Here is a 27,970-nt window from a genome sequence, read left to right on the forward strand (position 1 = left end):
GATATGAGAAAAGCCCCAAAATTTTGGAACCGATGTGTACAATTTCTGCAATTTTCTGGTCAAATTGTCCTATTTTGTATAACCAGCATTAGATATGGGAAAGCCCCCAAATTTCTGGTCAAATTGTCCTATTATGTATAACACGCGAACCAAGGCTTAGAATAAGCCACTTCACCATAAAATTGAAAGATAATCTGCTGGTCGTCACTTGACAGGTGACATGGTTGACTGCGCCTATCCCCGTCGTGCTTTTGTCAGGTCCGACTGGTCGCCCACTAGTCCTCTTCGTGTCCACTGGTCGTCGCCTAGCATGTCAGGTCCGAACTGGTCGCCCGCTGGTCCCCATCGTGTCTGTTGGTCGTTGCTGGTCTCTATTTCTTCAGATTGACCTGTGCGACCTGTGTTGATTGCTTCTTCCTTAGCTCTTTACTTCAGCTCAACGTCCCTCACGCGTCGAGTGCTTTCCGTTGGCTAGATCCTGTGTCGCGAACTATGACACTCTTGGAAAGTGCGAATGCTGCAACCAAGGGCAGAATGCGAGCTCGGAGTGAGCAGAGATAGAGCAGAGAGCTTAGAGAATCGTGTTAGAGTGTATCAGTGTGTTGCACGGTACACAAAGAATAAAATGGTATTTATATGTTAGGGTACAAGGGTGTGTCCACACCTGTAAGTTTATACACGTGGGAGTTTACACCGGAAGGGGCTTTACACCCAGCAAGCATTGCATGGCTTTGGCCTCCTGTGTCTCGTACTCATCACCCTCATTCCATAGAGTGGACACCACTATCTAGCAAAAGGCAAACCATACCTTGTAAAGACACTCCAAGAATAACCACATAAAAGAAAATCAAGTTGAAGAAGGCTTCTTCAACTTAAATGTGCTATACTTGCGATACATTGCAAGCACCTTTACCTTTACTGCTATGAAAAAGATGACCATTGATGTAGCTTTACACACCACCCTCTTTACCCACTTGAGCTTCCTGATTGTCCTCCATGAGTAAGTCTAAACAATGACCTACACATGGAGTCTATACAAACCTAGAAAACTTGGCCTCAAGCAAGCGATCTGTGCACCAACAATTGGATGCATGGTAAGTAAACAACTTACATCACATGTAAGGGGCCCATCTGCGACCACAATACTTTGCTTTGAGAGAAAAAGAGAGTTGAGCCTTGAAAGATTCAAAAATAGAGAGAGAGAGAGAGAGAGAGAGAGAGAGAGCGCCTTGATTACGAAAAAAAAAGAGAGAGCGCCTTGAAGGGGAGAGAGATATAGAGAGAGGCTTCATGAACATGATCATTTAATAAATGATAATACGAAACTTAAAAGGTTCTAAAAGTAACAACTTTAAAAAGACAATGTACACCTCCATGATGGCTTGTCAAATTAGGTGGTAGATGAAAGTGCCCATTGTTTTCCTCCCTCTCTTGCCGGTGTCTATGACATACAAAATGTATGTGCCAAGTGGATATGAGACGTGTATGATGATGATGCCCCATTTCTTATGATCACTGAAGTGTCAGTGAGAATAAAGCAACTTTACTTTGTCCATGCAACCTCAATAGGATTGAGAGCTCTATTCCTCTCCTCTTCCATCAATCTTCTTGGTCCTCATTTCATTATGGGTGACACCAATCCATCCTTTACATGGACCTGCATTGGCAATGACTTTTGCCATCTTCCATTGCTCTTGCTTTAGGCCATTGAATGTAAGATTGCACTCAATCAGGATGCGTACAATCTCAATGTCCACAAGTCATTGCCTTTCTCTAAGAAAGGTAACCAACCCACACATGAACTAGGGCTTAAGAGAGAGAGATTTTCCTCTTTGGTGCTGCACGAGCGTCCACTCTTCATCTTTTGTGGAAGCCGGACATGGATGCAAAGTTGGCACGACGAATGGTGGAGGGATCGGTTGAAGATAAGCCTACATTCAAGGCTTCCTCATGAGAAGCCATACGTGTTGCTGCCAATACGCCACTTTCTCCTCCTCCTCTAGTAGATCCCCCTCTCATCTTAGCAAGAATCTCATCCACAATTCTTTGAGGGATTTCCTTGCATGGAGTAAGTTGCCCCCATCTTGGAAAGATATTGAAGAAGTCAAGTTGCACCACTTGTGTAGCACTTCCTGTGATACTTGCATGTCCAATGGTGGGAGTTGGACTTCTTTGTGTCTCTCTCAACATGGATGGCATGCAAGATAAAGGCCTCATGCTTCTCACAAGCCATGATGCCAATAAAGGCTTCAAGCTTCGAAGTTCCAATGGGAGAGAGAAAAGTGAGTGAGAGACTTGAGAGAGGGAGGGAGAGTAAGAGACTATAGAGAGGGGGAGAGTGAGAGGCTTGACTCTTGAGAGAGAGGGAGAAGGTTGGAGGAAAGAGGGAGTGAAAAGCTTGAAAGTTGGAGAGAGGGGATGGGAGAGGCTTAATAGACTGATGTTGAAAGATGGAAAATGTAAGGGGAGAGAAGAGAGTGAAAGCTTGACTATCGAGATTCAAGTGACACTTAGGAGAGGGAGATGAGAGTGTTTTTGATTTGGTGTGAAAAGATGGAGGAGAGGAGCACCTTATATAGACTAGAGAAGAATGTGAGAGAAGAGAGAAATCCAAGACCCAAGAGCATAAATAGATCATGGCCGGAATCCAAGGGCCAAGGCTGGAGCTTCAAGTGTGTGAAGCCAAACAGTCAAAGTTAAAAGAAGGGTCAAAGTTGAAAAGTTAGTTGGAATCCAAGGGGACTAATGGAGGTGAATACAATTGGGAAAGGGGGTGAAAAATGTGGTATCCAAGGCCTAGAGACTCCCTAAACTACCATGCCAGTGCCAACTTCTAAAAAATGCACAGTCAAGACAAGTTTTAGTGACATGAGAACATGCCCACACACAACAGCAAAAACAAGCCAATTTTTTCATACGAACCCATACAAATACGGATAGTACAAAGTTGAGAAACCACTTCTTTAATTTATTCACTTCAAATATGGTTTTGCACTCACAGCCCCAGAAATGGCTCGCACCCTCATTCTGGGCACTTTATTAGTGGACGCCCACACAGTGGTGTGCCACCCTAGACAACTAAGGCATATATAGGCCACCTCTTCTCTAATTCATGATCAATCTCTTTCATTCATTCCACACTCTCTCTTCATCATTCCAACACCCTTGTCTCTCTTCACCACTACTGCTCATACCTCTACGAGAGGACATTGTAGATCATGGCCACTTTCCTTCATCCCCCAACCTAGTGTCATCTTCCCCACATGTGGCGACAGGATTTAGTCTTGCATTTGCAGCTTTCCCCAGCCTTGCATCAACATCCACAGCATTGGAGTCAGCTCCCTCTCCCTTCAAGCAGCTAGAGGGCTCCTCTCTGCTTGGCATCACCATTAGGGACTAGGGATCAAGTTTACAGACCCTGCCACTTTCATTTGTTAGTCAAGAGGCTCCACCACTTTGTGTTTGCCACTCTCCAACATTTGCTCCACTTGCGACCTTCTTCCACACAAGTGTCATCATTTGCAAGCCTTTGGTATTTGCATTTGCAACCTTGATCCTTCCAAGCATCTATCTTTGCAGCCCTAGCCCTCTTCTTGATATTAGAGGAATGCGCATCGCTCCCTCGACAACTCGCGATCATCTTCTTCATCCCTAACAATAGCAGAGGATTGTGCTTCGCTCCCTCGACAGTTTTCCATCACTTTCCAATGATTACTTTGATAGCCTGTTGCCCAAAGGACTGCAGTTTGCTCCCTTCACTATGCATGTTCCCTTCAAGTGTTGCTGCCTAATTTAAACAAGACAGTGCAGTCATCTTCTAAGCTTCGGCCCCGGTGTATCAGCTTTTCTTCACATAGCATGATTAAGTGCTTCATCATCTTCTTATTTTGTGTTATCTGAGTTTCTCTTCTCTCTCAATTTTTGTTGTACACACTCTATGTTTCTCCCTCAAACCCTACTCTCTCTTTGGTTTGTCACACATTCTGACATGGTCTCAAAGCACAAGAGCTCATGGAGCTATAGATCCTATCCATCAAAGAAGGTAAAGAAATGTTGTGGGTTCGGCATCATCTACTGGTTTCCCCCTTCATTTCCACATCATTAGGAGACAGAGATACCCTTCTCTTCCTCTCCCTACCAACCTCCCTTTCACAAGTTTCCCCTTCGGATGTTATGACTTCTCCACATGCAAATGAATAGACTAGTGGGTGCTTCCATTGTGGTATCATCGAACCCCCCACCAATGCTTACTGACATTGACCTTTGCTCCCCACGCCACTGCAACACACGCGTCTACCCCCAAGCACTCGTTGTGCCAACTCTTCCTCCTAGGCCATAGAGTTTATTCTGCACCGACTTTCAAATTTTTATGCACAAGGCAATAAGACACATCCAATGCACACTAAGTCCTTTCGAGCCAAAGGAGGATCACCGGGTACCTCGGCCTCCTTGAGACCACTACAGTGCGCTACAAAGGTTTCTTCTACTGCTTCTAGGGTTCAATGGTTGCCCCACAACAACCCTTGCTTTTGTAGTCCGCTCCTCCAAGAGAGAGTGATTTTTGGTATTTTCTACTCATCAATCCGCTCCTTCATGAGACAATGACTATTTGACGCCTTCCATTACTCCGCAATCCACTCCATTGAGAGACAATGACTATCACCCATCCTTGGTTAGTATGAGCCTCACGTTTCCCCACCCTCATCTACTCAATTTTAAGAGGCCACCTCTGGGAATTCTTCGACATCTTTGGCACCCCAAAAACCTTCTTCGACACAACAAATAGCAGTTCATCGTCAGATAATTCAGAGTCCGTGATCCATGAGTTTTCACATTCTCTCTCTCTCGCAAGGGGGGATTCGCAGAGGGATGTTCTTTCTTTGTCATACTAGAGGGCTCCTTCTTCAACTTCAAAGGAGGACTCTAAATCTTCACCCTCATCGTGAAGTTCTTCACCCATCATTTACTCTTTGGGAATGGTTGTCTTCGAGCAATCATTTCTTCTATTGATACCTAGGATCTTCAAATACCACCTAGATCGAGGCCTTGGAGATTCGGCCACAACTTGGTGACAAGGCCTTCATATTCCTTCCAGCATGGAGTTATGGAACTAGTGGCTTCTCTCCTGAGGTGGAGTCGGATTCTCCAGTTCATCATGTCTATTGTTCCTTACTACAAGTTATCTTTCACGTGGAAATCTTGGATCTCAGGGATCCTCTACATCTTCTTCTTACCTCTCTTCACCCTTCTTTCTTCATTCCTTTTTGGGCTTGATAGGGGGTATTGAGGAACCACTTTTTCAGTTTATTCATTTCAAATAGGGTTTTACACTCATAGCCCCAAACAAGGCTAGTGCCCTCATTTTGGCAATTTATCAATGGGTGCCCACACAATGGTGCGCCACCCTAGACAACTAAAGCCTATATATAGGCCACCTCTTCTCTCATTCATCATCCATCTCTTTCATTCATTCCACACTCTCTCTTCATCATTCCAACAATCCTCTCCTCTCACCACTATTGCTCATATCTCTACTAGAGGACATTGCAGTTCGTGGCCACCTTCCTTCATCCCCTAGCCTTGCGTCATCTTCCCCACATCTAGCAACAAGATTTAGTCATGCATTTGCAGCTTCCCCCAGCGTAGCGTCAACATCCACAGCATTGGACTCAGCTCTCTCTCCCTTCAAGCATCACTCATCATTGTGTTTGGCAATCTAGAGGGCTCCTCTTTGCTAGCATCACCATTAGGCATTAGGCATCACATTTGCAGCCCCTGCCACTTGTGTTTGTCAGTCAAGAGGCTCTACCACTTTGCATTTGCCACTTTGCAACATCTACTCCACTTGCGACCTTCTCCCACACAAGCATCATCATCTACAAGCCTCTAGCATTCGCATTTCCAGTCTTGGATCTTCCAAGCATCTATATTTGCAGCCTTGGTCCTCTTCCTAGCATCAAAGGACTTCCCTTCACTCCCTCGACAATTGGCGATTATCTTCTTCATCCCTGATGGCATCAGAGAACTGTGTTTTGCTCCCTCAACAGTCATCCTTCACCTTTTAGCGATTACTTAGATAGCCCACTATTGGGAGAACTGCAGTTCGCTCCTCTCACTATGCAGATTCCTTGAAGTGCTACCATCTGATTTAGACAGGACAGTGCAGTTATCTTCTAAACTTCGACTCTGTTGTATCAGCTTTTCTTCACGAAGCATAATTTAGTGCTTCATCATCTTCTTCTTCTATGTTTTTAAAGTCTCTCTTCTCTCTTAGTGTTTGCCATACACACTATGTTTCTCCCCGTAAACCCTATTATCTCTCTGGTTTATCACATATTCTAACATATCATATGGTACAAATCTATTGGTATATCATACAAAGGCAACTATATTGATATCATTCCATTCGTACTCATCACGACCAATCTATAAGATGGATGTCAATAGTGCCTTTCTAAATGGTTATTTGAAGAGACTTCCATCAGCCCCTAAAAACGTTTTTCCCACTTGTATGGGCAACTTTTACCATGTGGCAGTCTTTTAATCCTATTTTTTAGCATTATCCAGCTTATTAAGTTAGTTATCAGAATACCAATTCTGAAAATTAATTTAATAATTATTGTAGTATTCAAAAAATTAATTTCACTAGCCAATAATTAAATTTCCTAGGCCAATTTGTCTTTCAAGTATCCCTGAGCAATTATTATACCCTTAGATTGGCTTTAATTAAGTAATTAATGCCTCGTCTCTAATATCACCACTAACATTAGTGGCCAATTTGGACTAGGTCCAAATCTAACCTCCTAGTACCTGTCAAGTATAACTTATTACAACTTTTGCCTTTGACATCCACTGCATCCTCAGAGTCCTTGGCCTATTACTATGAAATAACTTCCATGTGCTAAACAATGTTACACATTGGATTAATAACTCAATCAAATGTTATCGACAAGATTAAAGCATCTCAAAATTTCCTGTTCCCGTAACATTTATCAAGCTGATTAATCAACCAAACTTGCAGTACTTACTTCCACAAATCAATTTTGGTGCTTCCTCCCCATCTACTTTAGCCTAATGGGGAGAGGGGAACCCCTCTAGTTTTCCCTTTCATTATCCGATGGTGAGAGAGGGTGGCTTCCTCTCTTGATGCTTATAGGATTTTGACCACCATTGCTTCAATGACATTTGTACTTTGTATCATCATCCATTTACATCTTGATGATCATGATAGTTAAAGGACATTTGGGCAAGTGAACAATTCTCCATGACGGCACTATCCAAGTGACACCATTGCATAGCATTTTGCTTAATCCTGGCATTCTATATTGCCCCTTGCATTACCCCATGCATTGGCATTTAATTCTTGTAAACATGCATTTGTGTATACTTATCCCTTTTCAGTCAAAGAGTGGTCGAATTGGATCTACTATATGTGCAATAGCTTACATAGACGTCTCTATGGCAATCTTCTCTCAGCGGTAGCATATGGCATATACCCTCCATATTTTCCTCATCACCGACACCCATTAGTGGTTGGAATAGCTTTAATGTTTTGTGATGTTGGATCCACCATCCCTTACTTTCCCCCAACAACACAGGTACTTGAAAGGACCAAAACAAAAACAAAAACAAAGCAAATGTTCAAAGCAATTTTCCATTGCCTTTGTAAGTCCTGATAGGCCATTAGACAAAACACAAGCACCCTTTGTCCAATGCCTTGGCCTCTTTCGGGTAACCCTTGGGCCCCCAAGGTAAGATAACAATCATCTCTATGGTCTTAGTAGGCCATTGCACAATTGACATGCACTCTTTGCTCAATGCCCTGGCTACTTTGGGGTTAGATACCTCAAGGTATTATGGACTAAGCTATGCTTTGTAATCCCTCCTACGTACTAGTTTTGGGCCTAAGAGGGAGTGTTGAGCTAAAACATGCATTACAAACTCCTTAGCTCTTTAGAACAACCCCACAACATGTTTATTACCAAGATTTCCTAGAGCTTCTATGTCCCATAAGCCAAACCCTACTTTTGGAGGATCCACATCTATAAATAGGAGGCTGCCCTTCCACTCAGCCCTATCCTATCTTTCCAGATTGTGGGCACCCAAATTCCACTGTTGTCTACAGCCCTTCTTCAGCAGATACTTCAGTTCATGGTACTGCCAGCTCTTCCCCAATCTCAAGCACCCCTTAGCAATTGTCATCATCACTTCTAATGCACTTAGAGCTGTTTCAGATCTGTGTTTACTGCTGCATGCTGCCACTATGATCAGCCTGGCAGTTCTTTCATGAACAGCCACTAGTTTCACAGCCAAGAGGCTGCAATTGCAGCTGCCTGCTACCACCGAGCATCTTTTCTCTCTCCAAGAGCTGTTGCAACTGCAGGCTGATCTGCATTTTCAGCCAGACCTGCGTTTTTTGGCAGCTGCCCTGGTCCTTCAGAGACATGGAAGTTTGAGGCTTTGTATTCACTCTACATAGTGTGTTTACTGCATTCAGCATTGTATTGTTCATTTGACATTATTCATTGTTCATTCTTCTTGCATCCTCATGGTCTTTGAGTTACTCTTCCCCTAAGTTCTATTGTTATCACTCTATGTGTTTTCTTACATCTGTGTTTATCTTCTGTGTTCAAGTATTTCTTACAAGGGGAAAGGTTTGCAACAAGCTAAAGAAATTGTTCTCTCATTGGCCTTACAAAGCAAGGGGAGCTAGATGGATTTGAGTTTAAAGAGTTACTTTGTAGCATGTGTTTATGAGAGGTTAACTTGTAAGCAAGAAAAGTGGAATCACTATTCTTCGTGAATAAGAGCATCCTGAGTGGCCATGAAAGAGAAGTAACAATAATCTAGATAAAGAATCCTTGACACTTCAAAAAGCATTAGTACTATGCCAGACACCTTCCTTCCATTAGATTGGCAAGTTAGATATGTCCCTAGAATCCTATGCTCCTCAAAAGCTGTATAACTTAGTTACCCATATCTCTAGGGCCACCAACTTTAGCACAAGCAAAATAATGTTTTAATGCCTCAAAATAAACAAATATGTGTAGACATGAAGGAAAAGCCTCTTAGAAGCTTATACAATTAGGTTCTGGTAGCATCAAAAGTTATGTGATGCTTTCTACAATCAGTGCCTTGTTCCTTCAAAATCAGTGCCAACCAGTATTTTGGAAAAAGAGCTGTCCTCTCACCGAACCTTTTATCCATCCAATATTCCTAATGATGCTTGTACCCCTCGTGCCGCTATCAAACTCCATGATCATGCATAAGCCACCCATTGTCCATGCCATGCCTAGTCAGCCCATACAGGCTGCCCCTAGTAAGTGCCATGCTCAACATTAGTGTTGCCTGCAAGAAGGTCTACTAAAACAATGGTGAATCAATGTCCTATGCTTGTGACTTGCTTACTTTGAAACACATGTAGCTAGTTTAGGAAGGCTAGATTGATGAGATATTAGTTTATTGGATTGAGATTGAGAAAGATTAAATAGGATAGCTTAGGATTAAGGAAGAAAAATTGAAAACATAAAACTCAAAACTCAGAACTCAAGAAAACTTAAAAAACACAAAAAGCAACATAAGAATTCAAAAGTCAAGTGCCATTTATTTGTTTTAATGTGTATGCATGGTCAGCATTTTCATTGTCTAATCAGTTTATGGCATGGGCAAACTCTAAAAAATATAACCGAAAGGTTAAACCCTATAATATTGGGATTCCATCTACTCCATACCATCATACAGGAGTTGAGGGGACAAAGATGATTACAACAGCAGACATGAGTTTAGGGGGTAGACTTGTAAGTGTGGTTTCTTGTATTTTTAGAATGCAAACACATTGCTTTTGTAACCGTGTGACTGTGTGGGGATTAAGGGCTACATAACAATCTATGCCGTTAGCAAAGAATCTTGAGAGTTTTCCCTATGCATTTCGCATGACAATTATATGTGGCAAGGTGGCTAGTTTGCAAAGCATCATCACTTATGTAAGAGTGTGATAGGGCAAAGGCATCAGTAATGGAGACAACCGGCATCATCAGGAGGATGTAGGAGAAGACGGCATCAGATCATATCAATGACTACATCATTTAGCTGCTTAGGCACACACATCTACTAGCTTGATTGTTTGTTCATTTGACTCAATTGGGTCTTTGCGGTTAATTTTAAAAAGATGTTGTGAATACAATATGCAGTGTTCACTAGGCATACCACCCCCCAAGGGATTTGAGCCAATGTATATATAGATCAACTCTATTAGTGAAATATATATCAACTAAACCATTTGTCTCCTATCTTTCTCCATCATCTCATGTCTCTTAGGCTCCACATGGAAAAGGAAAAGGAAAGTTATATTAACGTCTACGAAAGGCCAAATTGGCCTATGAGACCAAAACTTTACATACAAAATGTCTAGGAAACTTTCCAGGTCCCAATAAAGCTACCATCTAATGCTATGATAAACTAATTGAGTAGGTACAAAATGGTATATAGGCTAGGTACAATTCATGTGTTCCAAGTATGGTGTGGAACTGCTCATGGAGCTTGGTCATCCTAAAATGTCCCGCATGGGTCTAGGCTGAATCGGCGGGGCAGGGCCTTCTGGTGGTGGCGTAGTATCCCTTGTATCCTCGACAAGGCAACACCAGCATGGCAATAGGGCTCAGGATACATCTCAATTGGGGTTTTTTGTTGTCATGTACACATGCACAGTCAAGGATACATCTCAATTGGGGTTTTCTGTTGTCATGTGTACATGCACAGTCAAGGAGCTGATGTGGCATAAAAAATTACCACATAAGCCACATCCTGTATGCAGCTAAAAGGCTAATGTAAGCTGTCAGACTACTCTGCAATGCACGCCTCATGTGTCATATGGAAAAAAGAGGAATCACACTGACACTGCACAGACACGGTAGCCTCATAATAGGGGTTTGACTGGAAAAGATAAGTGATAAAGAAGTACCTTGCTTATTTCATTAGAAGGCCCCCTTACTTCAGTAAGTCAATGTAGAATGAGCAAAACAAATGGATTTAAAACTTTATCTTGGGGAGATGACCCATGGTAAAACAAAAAGTGTTTTCTCTTGGACATCAATGAAGTTGGCAGACCTCTTGTGGCAATGTTTCTACAATGTCATGACTTATGAGCTGAATCTCTAATGCCAAACCTGAAGACAACTTCGAGTACCATGGAACCCATGGAAAAAGCATGCATGAGCTGAATCTCTAATGCTAAACCTGAAGATAATTTTGAGTACCATGGAACCCATGAAAAAAACATGTGTGTATGAAGAATTATCAAAGCTTGAAGTGGACCATAAAACCTTTATTTTCCATATTCATGTAAATGGGCTGCTTTTCTTCCCCTACTTGTGGTGGATGGGTTTCAGTGGGTTGTTGTTGTTTGTTGATGGGGAGAAAAAGATGACAAGGAAAGAGGATCAATGGCATGTGGGGCCAGCATACAAATGACTTGACTACTTGATGACACAACAGGATGCCTCATGTAACAGCAAACTAACAAAACTGGCATGTTGAACAGATGCATGGAGGTGCCTTCAAGACAGAATGTGGCAGACACCCATAGAGAGCCCATTAATGCCAATGCCAGACCTCACGAAACATTGCAGAATAAACCTGGATGTTCAAACACTATATGAGAATGTGCAAGGTGAAAAAGAATGTGCAAACTGAATCCACCTTGACAAGGGAAGAGGCTCAGTCATAAAATATACTTACATGTCGAAAGACTATATGTGAATGTACAAGAAGAAATGACACATGAGAACTTAGGGAGCAGATACTTCTCAACTTGTGGATGACACAACAAGACGACTAGTGCAATAGCAAACTGACAAGACTGTCGAGGCAGTTTGTTGGCCCACATGGATCTGCCTTCAGGTGATAATGTAGCAGACACACTTAAAGACCTTACCAAAGTCAATTACAGGACTTGCAAGTGGTTCTGTTTATCACAAGCACAAGACTCCAACTGCGAATTGACTTGTTGTGATGGGAAAACAAGTGTTTTCCTCCTCTTTTCTCTTATTTTTCTAAACACTGATTAGAACAAAGTCTTCTCCACAATTAGTGAGCTTCATGCACATTAGATTCAGGTCACTTGTAGCAACTGGCTCTAAAACCAAGCACTGCGATCAGGGTGAAAGAGTGCATGGTGGAGCTGGTGGAGGATCAAACTCCATGCCCTAAGGGAAGTGAAAGAGAGGAGAGAGAATAAGATAACAAGAAAGTGACAATAAATCTTGTTATCCACAAAAAGGAAATTCCACTGAAAGGGACAACTCGGTCAGAATAACCACTTAGGTGAAAATACAAAGTAGAAGATCCCATAACTTTATTAAATAAAGGGGGAGGCATAATGGGATGACACCTTCGTGGCATCTCTTCCAGTAAACAAATAGAAAGGACAATTTACAAGGAGTGTGAGTTGCTATTTGACTGACGTGATTTTACAGCACAGATACGTTACCATTGCTGCAGTTACAATTTTCATTCTCAATTTCTGAATTGCAGAGTAGTGTTCATATTGAGGACTTTCATTTGCATAATACTAACAAAGGCAGTGGTGATATTCAAAAAGAGTGCAAAAATTTATGGCTACATTCTCCACTCAGGCCACAAATAACAAGATTTTCCTTTTCATATTTTCCTGTTTATATGTCATTCAAAAACACATAGTTCTTTCTTTATCACCTTAATTCTTTGTCCTCTCTATTCCACCTTTCCCTTTCACAATCTTCCTGCTTTTCTGTCATCAAATTCTCATTGATCAGTGTAAATATTTGATTTCAGGTTCATGCTCTGCTTGATAGCATATGAATTACATTAAGCACACAAGTCAAATCTAATAGTGCAAGCTGATCATAGAAGACCTACAGCACTATTATTCATGTCAATATATTGCAAACGTATGAGGCAAATGTAATAACAAAGCAGACCACACATTGACTTCTTCAATACTGTTATTCTTGTGGACTACATTGTAATTTTATTAAAAAACAACATTAAAAACCTATTTACATCCAACTTAATTTACTTCTATCAGATATACAATTACAACAACAATTTTGCATTCACAGACAGCAAAACTAAGCACTTGGCTCAACATAGAATTACGATTATGTGCCTTTTCCAATTTCAAAAGGGCCATGACCATAGATAGGCAAAGTGACACTATTTGTATACGGCTTTGATATCTTTAACCCTACCAGCTTCTTCTTTTAGCATTTTTTCAAGATTTCTCTGATCTTCTTTTTCCTTCAACTGCTGCTCCAGCTTTTTAACATCAACCTTTTGTGTTTACAAAGAAAAGATTAGTATTCAGGTGTTTGAATACCAACAAAAACGACTAGTGTAGAACAAGGTTGAAAAAGTCACAGAGGCCTAACATTCATAAAGTAGAAAACATAGATCACAAAGTTATTAATCTAATATGCTAATATCAAGATTGATACAATTTTATTGTGTGTAGAACTTCCACAAGCCTAGATAGCAATTCACAAAGTCTAGTTGTGATAGTAGGAAATCATCAATACATTTAAGGAATTTAATGTATCTGAGTATGAAATGGTTGTCTTGCTAGCTCAAGTATAGCCCCACTTTTTCACAATATGTCGCTTTAAAGACAAGGTCTGTGTATGTTAAAAGGTATGGTGTAGAGGCTGTGCCAACACATGTAAAGTGTTGTATCCCATAAGCAAAGAGAAGGAAGTGCGTCCAAGGTAGATAGGTATAAAAGAATCTGCTTGCACAATTATCAAACAAATCAAGTTTTTTTCATGGCATCATGATTCTCTATTTGTTCTTTTACTTTTCCCCATAGCTCATTTCCATTTCTTACTCAAACCATGTTTTATAGCATGGTATTAGAGCCTCATCCTTGAGGTTGGTGAGGTAGAAAGAAAGAAAGAAATATATATATATTAACATCTACATAAGGCCAATGTGGCCTATGAGACAAAATCCAGAGTACATCCATGTCTAATGTCATCTCATCAGTAAGGTAAAGATAACATTACAAATAAGTGGGTGGCCTATGAAACAATACTAAAAATATATTGAAAATAACTATACAATGGGACTATACTAGGGTTGAACCATGTGTAGTGTTGTTCTATCGATAGAAAAGAAAAGGAAGGAAAGGAGAACCAGATCTAATAGAACCATGTACAAAAGTGTGGCGGAGACTATGGGCTGTAGCTGATCTCAAGATGTGCACATGATCTCAACTATGATGCAATCCCTAGCTGCTTCACTGATATACCTAGTGGTGAGTCTTCGGTGTCTCATGATAATGGCTCTAATCCGACTGTGGTGTGGCCTCCTCAGACGTGGTCCTAGTAAACAGGGTCGTCATGCTCGACGAAGGGAAATGGCTCTATCCAATGTGACTCCACGGCATGGCCTCTAAGGTATCTTGTGGGGTGGCTCTATCTCTGCTAGGCTAGTAGTGTCAGTAGGGTCGGCTCTATAGAAGAAGCCTGTCTCACTGCTCTCTGTGTGTCCTTCTCGATGAGCTAGCCTCCTGTCTTGTAGTAGTGCAGTTCGGCGCCTCTCGAGCTCCAGGAGGAAAAGACCTAGGCATCTCTGGTCCTCGTACTCCATGACGCGATGAAGAGGTCCAAATCCATCACGGAAGAGGCAGTGGTACCGTCCTCGTATGTCATAGTATACTGTGCATCTACATATGTAGTGCTCCTCCGTCTCAGGCTCTCAACCACAAAGCTGGCAAGTCCTACCCTCTGCTAGGGTATTTGTCCATCTACCTATCTCCATCTGAAGCCTATGTGAGGAGATGCGAATCTGTTTGATAGCAACCCGTACACTATGGGAGAGATGGGTGTCCATATATGTTGGCCGAATAGTGAAACCATCATCAGAGAGACACAAGAAATGACTCTTGTAGAACTCCATCCTCGATCCTAGAGGGAGTGCAGGATGGATCCATGTCCTTGCTATCTCAATTCTCAAGATATCAGCTCTGATCACCTAGTTCCTCAGCTCTGATCAGCTAAGAGAAAGTGTAGGGCAGTCAAGGCTATAATCCAAAGGTGGAAGACGGTCAATATCCAAACCATGTAGGCTCCTCCAAATAGCCATTTGTGAAAACCAACAGTTCTTCTCGCCTCCTACTGCTAGTTGTCTAGATGAGGTTAGTGCCAATCTAGAGTATCTATGGCATGGAAATTCCCATAGTCTGTGCCAAAAGATCACTGCCCTGAGGAGTGACTCCATAACTATGGGTGTTGCCCCTAGCTCTGCTCTGACAATGGGATGTGGGGTGGAGGGCTTACTCCTAATCATGCGTGCTATCATCATGATCAATGGCCTTTCCATGCTATCCCAACCATCATAATAATCCCTCTCTACTCCAATCTGATTAGTGAGTGGGCTAAGACGCCTGTGGTACAAGCTGCAACCCCATACCTCTGCTCCATATAGTAATGTAGGTGTGACTAGGGTGCCAAATAACCAGAGTTTGGTGCAGGGCTCCTAGAACTGTATGTGAGCACATTGACTCTTGAGTGCCCCTAGTGCTGCGTATCCACGTGCCAGACGTGCCTCTGATGCCCCTCTCAACGAAAAACGTTGGCCAAAGAAGGTGACTCCCAAATAAACATATTCTCTCACATGCTCCAGTATGTCTCTCCCAAATGTGAACTAGTACATAGATCTAATCACCCATGCTGCTGAAGTATTGAAAACCATGGTTTTGGTCTTCCCAAGGTTCACTGTGAGGTCTTTATATCTACAGAAGATGTGCAAAGTGTCTAGATGGCACTACAATCCCTCTGGTGAATCTGAAATGAGAACAATATCATCTACATACAGTAATATCGGTATCAATACCCCTGCCAAGCTGGCTCCAGCTCCTCCTTGATCTATGTAATCAGACACTTCATCTATGTATAGACCAAACAATGTGGGTGAAAGTGGACATCGTTGTTTCACTCCTATGGTACTATCAATCTTCTCTGATAGCCCCCTAGGTGCTCGTACATGACCTGTCACTGCCTCATATAATGCATAGACACCCCATCGTATACCCTCTGGTACTCCAATGTCTTGCAATCTCTGCATGATGCATGTACTAGATGCGTATACTAGGCACTGTATCAAAAGCTTTGCAAAAGTCTACAAAGCAACAATAGATCCTCTTGTCTCGGGCTCGACCCTCCTCAATAATGGATCTAAGTGTGAGAATATGGTCCAGCATGGTGTATCCTCGTCTGAAACCTGCATGTCCTTGTGCTCTCTTGCCTTGCATTTCAGCCCACTCACTAAGTTCATGCTCCAATATAGATCCATACATCTTGGCCAAAGTATGACCAATCATGATAGTCCTGTAGTTGCTAGGAATCAGGGGATCACCACTTTTAAATAGCGGGATTATAGTATTGTCTGACCAACTCATAGGGAAACCTTCACATACTGCTCTATTGAACATATGTGCTAATATGGGTGCTAATATGTCACAAGCATGTGAGAAATGTTCTGCTACTAGTCCACCCTCATCCTGTGCCCTCCCATTTTATAATCTATAAATTGCATCCCTAACCATTTTCCATGTGAAGAAAGACCACTGTGTTGGCCTACAACGTTTGTGGGGGCTGCATAGGTGGCTGTCCTAGCAAATCATACACCTATCTCCCGTAGTCAAGCCAAGCATCTGGTGATGTAATCTGTATGGGGAGCTGTCTTTCATGAAACATCTTCCATGCGCTCTTGTTATCCCGCCCCAAAAATAGTTGATATATCTCTGCTTCTGCTTTCACTAAGTAGTCTCGTTTCTTCTTCCGCACAAGGCATTTGAAGAATGCCTTTGCTTGGCGATGTGTCTGAGTGTCTAGCTCCACTTCTCTCTGTAAGCGAGCTCAGGTGACTCTACACTCATCATCATACCAGCTATTTTGGGGAGCAATAGATTGTGTGGATCTACATCCGAGCAAGGTGTGTGGGAATGCATACATGGTTGATCCATGTATGCCCTCTACTAAATCCCTTGTACATTCTTCCAACGATCTACTCAAGTCCAATGTATGTAAACTGGTCTGTAGAGAACCACTGTAGATGTGTGAGGTGTCTTCTGTAAAGTAGTATTTGGGATGTCTAGGGAGGCATGGTGTTTCATATTTCATATGTACACAAGAGAGCATGAATGTCAAAATAGCATGATTTGCTGCTATGCCAATTGGTCTCTTAGGTATCTTAAAGTTTTGGATGTTTGGTATCAATGCTGGCGAGCCCATCAAGTAGTCCACAGTACTTGCCCCTCTGTGATTCTAGCATGTCAAATTGTCAGATCCTGGCCATTGTGGCAAACCATTAAAGATGGCTAGTCTATGTGCACTTCCCAAAGTCAATAGGTGTGTCCCATAGGTTCTCAATTCTTTATCCTAGACTCTCCTACGTAGGCCTATTTCATCTATGTCGATCTCTTTGAACATGGCATTATCATGCATATAAAAGTCACTCTGTCTATCTCCATTGCGTGCATTGAAATCTCCTACTAATAATATGTCCCTAATGCTACCATATCTCATGATATCCTCATAAAGTACATCAAAGGGAGATCCACCTCGTGCAGCCTAGGTAGAATTTGTAGGAGGAAAGTAGCATATTGTGATGAATATATCCCGTGGTCTTCTTTTATGTATCCTAATCCATAAATATCATGCATCATCATCTCTTTTCATTACTTGCACTATCCCTTTGAGGTCTTCCCGGTATAGTATGGCCACACCTCTAGAACCCCTAGTGCTTCCTGGTTTTCTAGGTGCTAGACGAAATGCACTTTCCCACCTGTATCCTCACACGTCTGATAGTCGGCTATCTTTACATTGCTGTGTTTTTGTGTACATTGCTATATCTATGTTTCGGAAGCTATTTTCAAAGTAACCAGCATCCAAGCATAGGACTCCATTAGAGTTCCATATTGACATCCGAAGTGTCTCATAGGCCTCGTACCATCATAAAGTCCTTTTATCAGTAATGATGACTTGTCCATCCCTATAAACAGCCCACTTTCCCTCTTTGAGAGCCTCCAATACCCCTTGGGCATGTGTTCTCTGCGATGCGCTATTTGTGTTGGAGTAAGGTCCTTATCCAAATAAATCTTCTCACCCTTGAGGACTCTCCTCTTGGAGAGGAAGGCCTTTTTTTTCTCTATGTCTCCAAAGCGAAGAATTAGAGCCTTGGACTTAAGAGTCCTCTTTCCCCATTCTCCAAGCACTAATGATAGGTATGTCTGAAGACCCAATTTTGTCAGCAAGTGTCCTAGCATCTTCCTGTGGGCTGCTCTTCTCCTCCCATCCTACTACCCGTACGTGTAAAACCCTAGCCTCTTCTTCCAAGGTAGCATTCATTACTTCGGTCTTGTTCACAGATGTTCCCTTATTCTTTTTTACTACCTCAATCCATGGGCTGGCTTCTTCTATCTGCTTCTATGTTGTCTTTGCCACTTCTGCCCATGAGTGAACCTCCCTTTCACATGCCTTCAAAGCCTCTTTCTCTTTTTGTAGTTCTTCTTGCATGTTCATTTCTTTTTTCTTAAATGTATTCAATTCTTTCTCCAGTTCTAAGATTTCAGATTTGTAGGCATTTACCACTTTCAGCATTTCAGTTTTCAGTGTGTGCATTTCGGACAGCATTTGTGCCTGTAAGTCATTCTTAATCTTTGTCTGCATGTCTTGCATTTCTGCCCTCTGATTTACTATTAGTTCGGCTCTCATATTTCTTTCTCCAATTCTTGTCTCATAATTCGTAGTTCAGAGCGAATCATGAGATGAATTTCTTCGTATTTCCTTTCATTCATGGTGTGTGAGGTCTTTCCATGCCTGTCAAATGCTGGGGAGACGGTCCAATCATGGCCCCTACGGCCATACGTCTTGTACCGTGTGTTCTTAGAAGGGGTGTTGAACATTGCTTCCATGGACAGTTGTGTTAGTTCTTGATCAGATTCGTCTCCCAAATATTCATTTTCCACGGTTTGATGCTTGCATTTGTCTACATTATCCATCTCTCACACACTGTGTGCAAAACCACTCAACTTGTACTTTGTACTACCAAAATCAAAGCAAATTCTGTGATTCCTACAAATTTCCAGGGTTTTCGTAAACCCTCACTAAATTTCCAGGACTGCATACTCCATGACATGATCAAAATCAAAGTCAATGCATCATTGCCTAGTCCACAGGCCAGTACATCAATACATTCACCTAGGACACAACAGACAGGCCAGCATTCATGTCATTCTAATTACATTCGTGTCCCTGCAAGACAGTGGTTGTCTCCCTGTGCAGAGACGTGACCTTGCAGAGCAGCTCCTTTGGGTCAACACTCACGACAGTCCCGCCAGACTACTATCACTACCGTTGCTCCCACTAGACTGCTACCTCTTGTAGGATGGGGACATGACAGTCACGTCAGCTCTTGTCACTCGCGCCAGACATGTCCGTCATGCCAGAAACGTCCATCACGCTAGACATGTCCGTCACGCCAAACACGTCTCGTCACGCTAGCATCCCGTCGCTCACACCAGACACATCTGTCACGCCAGGTACGTCTCATCACGCCAGTATCCCGTCACTCATGCCAAGCACGTCTCGTCACCATCCCATCACTCATGCCAGGTACCGAACAGAGAGAGAGAGAGAGAGAGAGAGAGAGAGAGAGAGAGAGAGAGAGAGTATATTAACGTCTCTAAAAGGCCAATGTGGCCTATGAGACCAAAGCAGTACATACAATGATGGTGTGTTTCTCATCTGGAACGAGAAAAAGATGAAAAACATGCCTATAAGACTGAAAAAGAATGAAAAACATAGAGAGAGAGAGAGAGAGAGAGAGAGAGAGAGAAGAGATGAACATCAAGAGCTAATACTCTGACCTAGAGTCCTGATGAATAATCCACATTTTTGCAAGCTGATTTCATCTTGAACATTGAAACCTCTTCTGTTTGTCTGAACTTTTTAGCTTTTGACACTTGACATCCATAAGCTCCACATGAGATCCAAGAAGCTGAAGCATTGGAGGTACTGCTGTTCAAGAAGATCTTGGTGTGGAGATTGATCAAGAAAAAGAGGAATGGCAGGCATCGGAAAGGTTGCACAAGCTCTATTTGCTGGAATTTCGCATTATCTACCATAAACTAGGGGATTGATTCTATGTCAGAGTTAAAAAGAAAGAAAGATATTAATGTCTCCTAAGGCCAAATTGGCCTATGAGACAAAATCACATACAACATTGATCGTCACTAGACATCAAAATGTGATGTGTTGGAGTATGGTCAGTGATATACTATAAAGACGCCAAGGTGGCGTACAAGACATAGTACATGTCTAGCTGTGTGGCTGAATGATACTCCTATATCTAGTTCCACCCAATCAAAATCAATGGATAGAGTATGCCATACATCTCAAATGAAATAGCATGGGAGTAGCATTTGGACTAGGCCCTCAACTCTCCCAACTCTTGCTCGTGTCGTTGGCAAATCTCCCTCATCTCTCTTTGATGTAGCATTTGTGGGCTGGTACCTCTATATCCACAGGCGGCATGTTGCTTCAATCTTCATTGCTCTCTGGACTGTCACCCCTCTCTGTGTAGCTACGGTGTATGTGATCACTATCTGGAAGAAATCAGTACGCTATGACTCGCCTATGTAGTGCCAGCCTGTAGTAGTGATATGCGGAGCCTCTAAATCTCAACTAGGAACTAGCCCAAGTGGCACTGGTGTGGGGACTCCATAACTAGTTTGAAAAAGGTGTCTCCTCTAAATAGAATGGGGTATCTAGCTTAGACTGTGCTGTAGACTCTACATCTGCAGGTGTAGTGCTCCTCACTCTCTACCTCCTCCTAGCATAATCTGCAGATCCGCTCAACTCTAGGGATGTGGGCTGCTCTCTCGGGCTTCGATCTCGAGCTAGTGAGAGGATGCCCTAAGGTGACCAATGGCTATGCGCCTCTCATGTGGCATGTATACATCTAGGCATCCAGGTCTCTCAATGAAGCCATCCATGGTAGTCTTCATGAAGTGGTCTCTATAGTAAGAACATCTTCGGGGGGAGAGGTTGCCTACATGATAGCCATGTATACTATATGTACAACTAGTAGAGATCATGTTGCCTAACCAAGTTCCTCTCTGTGTAGGAGAGGTGTATGAAGGGGGAGTCAAATTCAAACTTAAAGGGAGGAAGATGGTCTGTGTTGATCCCATATCTTGTAAGCCACTACTCAACTTGTGCATATCATGAAGTCTCTTCCCCTATCTAAGTTAGCTGCCTAGAGGCCTCGAAGGCCCTCCTAGGTAGTCTATCTTAATGCATGTCACATACTTTGTGTATGAAGTTGATGGCCTACAAAAGGGTCTCCATCATCATGAGGGGTGCAGCAAACTTGGCTCTAATAATCTAATGTGGTACTGATGGTTTGCTATAGATCATCCATGAGAGCATAATGATATGTGGTCTCTTGATCTATATCCATAGGTATGTAGCCAAGCCACAGGTCCAAATAGGTGCACCATACATCATGGCTCGTGTTGACCAATATGTCAAATAGGCATCTCCATGTGTGAGGCTCCTAGAAGTGTGCCTGGTGGCCCTATCTTTCATCATGGCCAATGCTACGTACCCCCGTGTGAGTCAGTCTTTACCTGGTTGTGCCATTCCTAAATCTCCTAGCAGATGTAGTGAAAATGATCCCTAAGTAGACATATGAGTCCACAACCTCCACCTGTTCGGCTCATAAGGTGAAGATTGATGTCCTCCAACCTAGGGTTAATGTGTGGACGATCAAGATCTTGGTTTTCCCAAGATTAACTGTCAATGTATACAAAAGTCATGAAGGGCATGGAGATGTTGTTGTAGACCCTCCTATGACTCAAAGACCAAAACAATATCGTCAACATAAACCATAATGGAGACAAGTATACCTACTATCTCCACCCCATTGTTGCCTCCTCGTGTGAAATGATCTTCTATCTTGTCAATGTAGAGACCAAAGAGTATGGGGAGAGAGGACATCTCTGCTTCAATCCAATGGTACTAGAGACCATGTTGGAAAGTCCTCCTGGGCATCTCACTTGGCCTATTACCCTCTCATATAGTGCATAGATGCCACAAATCATGTTTGACGGGATCCCCAGTGTCTACAACCTCTGTAATAGTCTACCTCATGGAACTATATCAATGGCTTTTCGAAAATCCACAAAGCAAAAATAAAGTCTCTTCTTTCTCATTTTTGCTTGCTCAATCACACTCCTCAAGGTGAAAGACATCATCAAATGTGAAGAACCCCCGTCATAAACTAGCCTATCCTACTGCCCTCAATCTCCCTCTCTCTACATATACACTAAGCTCTACCTTTATCATTGTTCCGTATATCTTTGCCAACGTATGGCCCACCATGATGGTTTTATATTTACTTAGATCTAGGGGGTCTCTAGACTTGTCGATGGGCACAATGGTATGCATGGTCCACTCATCTAGAAAGCCCTCTGCTAGAGCCATTTTGAACATAAAAGCAAGGAGAAGAGGCAAAATTTCCACTGCATAAATGAAGTGCTCACCCTCTATTCCTTTGTGATTCATCAATTATCCATCTTGTAGATGCTCGATCGCTCTTCTCACCATATTATGTGTGAAGGTGGATGTGGTAGCACGGGGCTCTTGTGGTGGGGAATCAATGGTTGGTGTGGCACTTTATATAGTCCCTCTATATAGGAATGCCATGTCTCAGGGTCACTGATGGGTGTGGGGCGACAAGGCCCCTGCAATCTACGCCATGCTACGGCTACTAATGTGCCTCCTCATATCCTCGTCATTGTTGGGTTCCACTCATGCCTACACTCACAGAGGAGTGTCGGTGATCCACAGTAGGACACTGGGACACTTTTTACTCTCCATACAAGAGGTTTTTTCCCTCAATCACATTGTTTTCTATTTTGTGTGTTTATTCGGTCACTTACCATACTTTACACCTTTCAGGTGTGAACACACGTTAACAACCCTAAGGTCTAAGGGTTGTACTTTGTACTTTCACTTACACACTTGGGGAATTGCATTGGGTGTCGTGCAATGTCTTCACTCTCACTCACTCTACTATCAACTGTGTACTCTCAGCTGAGAGCTTCCATCTCCATTCTCACATTTGGTATCAGAGCTACGGGCTTGCACGGTCCATCCCAGCCTCTCGGAGATCTCAGTCAACTCCAGTTTCAGCTCCTAGCCAACCAACAGGACAGACACCCTGCAAACCAGCGGCCCATCAGCTGCCGCCTGCAGCACCACCACCATCATCCAGTTGCTGCCCAGTTACTGCCCACCTGCACGCCACCACCTACAACTCCTGCAGTCTGCAGCTCTCCCGCCCTGATCCAGTTGCAGCCCCCACCACCAGCCTTCAGCACAGTCGTCACCTGCCTGCGCCACTGCCCTGCAAACACCAGCACCGCCCCCTAGTCATTCTGTGCTTTCAGTCCACCTAACCTCCGCTCCGCCAACGCCTCTTCCAGCTCCTCCAGCTGTGACACAGTTCCACCAAGCCTGGGACAGCCAACATTAGAGGTAAAAGAGATATTTACTCATTTTTTCTTCAAAATTTTGAATTACAGCAAAGGGCTTTTGCCCGAGGAGTGCATTTCTGCTCCTGGAAGTGTTTTTGGACACACACATTGCAGAAATTTCTTGGGAAGCGGGTCAGAAAACTCAGGGCTTTTGGATGTTTAGCAAACCTTGGCACATTTACCGAAGATTCAATCTGAAATAGACTGAAACTGCACATTTTGGATAGCTAAATTTTGGGTCTTTTGCATTTGTTGTGCTGCTGAGCACTGTTTGTGCATTGAACAGCATGTACATTGGATGGTCGTGATCAAGCGTGACACAATTTTGCCAATTATAGCTTGGTGTATGCTGTAATTTCTTGAAATTTGCAGATTTCCAGGTTGTTCCAGCTTTGGTTCTTGCCTTTGTGTTCTTTGAAACAGTGACATCTACCATGGCCAATCAAGGAGAGAATGATATATTCACATATGTATCCAAGGAGGATAGATTGGATGGCAATAATTATTCTTTATGGTCTTTCATGATGAAGAATGTGCTGATAGCAAAAACTCTTTGGGATTATGTGTGGTGAAGAAGTCTGTCCTTGAGTTGTGGCTCCTGCAACACCTCCCCTAGGAGAACATGGTCAAAGGCCCACTCCAGCTCAGCCACTTCCCCAAAGATCAGTAGTGCAAAAGGCTTGGGACACATGGGATGCTCAAGCATTGTCACTGATTGCATTGGCACTTCAATGGTCCGTAATACCACATATAAGGTCTGTTGCTTCTTCAAGAGAAGCATGGCTCACCCTTTAACAGATGTTTGCTGGAAAAAATGAGACATGCATTGCTTTCTTGAAAAAGAAGCTTGAGAATGTAAAGATAGATAAAGATGATGCCATGCAAGATCATCTTAACAAAATTCAGGATTACGTAAGCAGTTAATGAATGTAGATGAGTATTATTCTAATGCACAGATGATCTCTACTACTCTGAATTCCTTGCCACCCTCTTATTTGGCCTTTCACAGCCTTAAATCTCACCATGAGAATTTCTCCACAACCACTTACCTTTTCTTCAATTGGTTAGTTTGCTCCTAGAAGAAGAGCAAACAAGAAAAAATAATAGGGTGGATGTTGTAGCCTCTAAACAAGCTTTTATGGCGAGATAGTAAGGCAAGGGCAGCCAATCTAGAAATGCTCTGCAAAGTTCTGAAAGTTTGGTTACTTCAAAAAGCAACAAAAAGCAGGGGACACGCAAGCCAAGAAGGGCAAGTGTCATTATTGTAAGAAGTCCAGTCACTACATCACGGAATATAAAAAAACGCATCGCCAAGGAAAAGGAGTCAAGGATGTCTGTTTCTAATGCACCTTCTATTGCTACAGAGTCCGCGTCTTTTGTTGTAGACTGAGACTACTGTTTTTATACTTACAGTTATGATTCTTCTTGGGCTGATAGAACATTTAGCTCTACTAAGGATGCTAGCACTTGGTTCTTTGATAGTGGTGCTTCTAAGCACATTACATCCCATAGGGATTTTTTTTTCTCTATTATTGCAGCTCCTGTTAGCAAATTTGTGCAATGTGTCAACAATGCATCTTACCCTGCTAGAGGTGTTGGGGAGATTGTCTTGAAAGCCATTCATGGCTCTACTCTCCATTTACAAGATGCATTATATACCAAGGACAAAGAAGAATTTGTTGCCAATTTCTTCTTTAGCAAAGTGTGATATGCAAGTCATATTTAATGATACCAAATGAATAGTCAGGGATAAGGAATTCTGGACTTTGGTATTGACTGGCACATTATGTCATGGACTCTATGAGTTAGATGCTTATTTGATTGATCAGTCAGTCTATTTACTATCTACTCTTACTCCTGCTATGTTACAAGCAAAGTTGTGGCATGTGTCATGAACATGCCATGATTAAGTGTACAAATTAATTCTTCCTCATGCCATATGAATCCACACTCCATGTAGACGCACCCTTAAAAAGACATCCTCAAGTCAACCATAAGAACCGAACCTTGCCATGTCATCATAGAACCTTCTAAAAGATAAGTATGCCATGTCATTGCCTGCATCATCGGAGTCATGTTGTCTATACCTACGGTCCCAAGTTGTGGGATTTTTCATATCTTGTTAAGTTATCATTGTACCTTGTGCCTCTACGTGGGATTATCTTGCAAAGAGAATTCTTGTGACAAGTCTTATATCTAGTCTAGTCTCTCGAGCATGGTCTAGTGCTCCCATAACAGTTTGGCAAGACTACTTTCTAGCCCTACTAAACACTATGTAAGCGACCCTTGGATCACAAATCTCGTGTATGCTTTAATGTCATATCCAATCCACAAATCCAATCATCCTTGGGATGCCTTGGCTAAAGAAACATAACCGAGAAATTGATTGGGTTAAGCAAAAGATTACACATCGTGACAATAAAAAAAAGTCTGTATATCTAGGAGCCAAAGCCTTTATGCACACAGCAAGGCAAAAACCGACCTATATAATATATTATATACCAGCTCAAGAATCTAGTAAGGATGAGTCAATCAAGCTACCAAGCTAGTATCAAGAATTCCAAGATGTCTTTGAAAAAAAGAATGCAAATCTCTTGCCCAAATACGAGCCATATGATTGTGCTATAGAACTCCTGCGAAAGTAACGGAAGAATATGGTGGGATGGATGGGTTTTGAATTTTTAGTATGCAAATGAATTTTGCTCATTTTTACCATTTAATGATTGAAAATGAAATGATAATGATGATGCACCATGCAATGTAGAAATAGGAACACCAAATTCATTCTGATTTTGAGAAGTAAACTAAAAAGAAGGAAGGTTAGAAGAAGAGGTACTTGGCTTTTTCTTATAATCCCCATGGTGTGTGTTAACATACAAGAATTGGTCCTCAAGAGAATCTTTTCCTTAGTCAACGGATTGTACTCTATCTTCCTCATGATTTCTACCAACATATTGCAAAGCAGAAGAGGTAAAAGACGAAGGAACAAAAGACGAATCTAAAGTATCTTGTACTAGAGTGGACAGAAGAGGATAAAAGAATAGAACATACTCCAAATCTCTTTCTCCAACAAGGGGGCCCATCCCTGAGGGAGGTCTCGATGGTCCTGCGATATCATCAGATTTATGAGTAGCTTCTCTTAAAGAGCAATCCTTCGATCGAGCTCCTCAATCTTCTTTCGTCTAAAGTCCATGATCACATGATATTCTTCACTGCAAAGCTTGATTAGCCTTTCTTCCGTGTTGTCAGAAGTGTCTTCCACCATGTTGGAACTTTATGGAGCAACTTGTTCCGCCCACTCTCACTTGGTTCTCACCATAGGTTATTCTAGAGGCTGAATTGGTGTTGATGTGTTCAAAGTCATTTGAACCTACTGTTGTTCTTGCTTCTTGTGGAGAGCTTTCAGATCAAAGGCCTAGGTTTCTCAGAGAGTACAAGGCTTTGATACCATGTAAAGAAATACTCTGACACAGAAACACAAATAACAATCGTACAACAAAGCACAGATTGATAAAAGAACACGGTTAGAATTAGGGTAACTCAAAGACAATGAACACAGAAAATAACTGAAGTGATATAACGTCAAGGATGTCTGTTTTTTATGTTCCTTCTACTGCTACTAAGTCCGCATCTTTTATTGTAGACCATGGTTACCGTTTCTACACTTGCAGTTACGATTCTTCTAGGGCTGATAGAGCATTCAACTCTATTGAGGATACTAGCATTTGGTTTTTTGACAGTGGTGCTTCTAGGCACATTACATCCCACAAGGATTTATTTTCCTCCGATATTGCAGCTCTTGTTGGCAAGTCTGTGCAGTGTGTCAACATTGCATCTTACCCTGTTAGAGGTATTCAAGAGATTGTGTTGATAGCCATTGATGGCTCTACTCTCCATTTGCAGGATGCATTATTTGTGCCAAGCATAAAGAAAAATTTGTTTTCCATTTCTTCTTTGGCAAAGTGTGGTATGCAAGTCACATTTGATGATAACAAATGTATGGTCAAGGATAAAGAATTCATGACTTTGGTTTTGACTAGCACATTATGTCATGAACTCTATGAGTTAGATGCTTCTTCGGTTGATCACTCAATGTATTTAACATCTACTCTTACTCTTGCTATGTCATAGGCAGAGTTATGGCATGCTCGCATGGGACATCTCAACTATTGCAGTTTGATACTTATGCAGCGTACATAGATGCTAGATGGCTTGCCTTCCTTGGAGAGACCTCTTGAGCATATATTGAGGGATGCATTTTTGGAAAAATGCATCAATTCTCATTTCCTCATGATGTTGCTAGATGTATATGGACCTATACAAACAAAGTCATTGGGTGGTTGTTATCATTTTGTCACCTTCATTGATGACTTTACTCGTTTTTGTTGGGTC

The 27,970-nt window shown here is 42.2% G+C and overlaps 1 protein-coding gene across 1 annotated transcript in view; it reads right to left on the reverse strand.

Moving 5' to 3' along the window:
* LOC148036493 (uncharacterized) overlaps positions 1–27,970 on the reverse strand; it is a 64,697-nt gene that overhangs the window by 13,837 nt on the left and 22,890 nt on the right. The window contains exons 3-4 of the mRNA XM_087678485.1: positions 13,227–13,308; positions 12,712–12,766 (exon numbers count right to left, since the gene is read on the reverse strand). Coding sequence (XP_087534611.1) covers positions 12,712–12,766; positions 13,227–13,308 — 137 coding nt within the window. The remainder of the gene's footprint in view (positions 1–12,711; positions 12,767–13,226; positions 13,309–27,970) is intronic.

The sequence above is a fragment of the Lygodium microphyllum genome, chromosome 5, assembly GCF_053477565.2.
Source record: "Lygodium microphyllum isolate KBCC chromosome 5, Lygodium_microphyllum_v1.1.10, whole genome shotgun sequence".
Taxonomy (NCBI): Eukaryota; Viridiplantae; Streptophyta; class Polypodiopsida; order Schizaeales; family Lygodiaceae; genus Lygodium; species Lygodium microphyllum.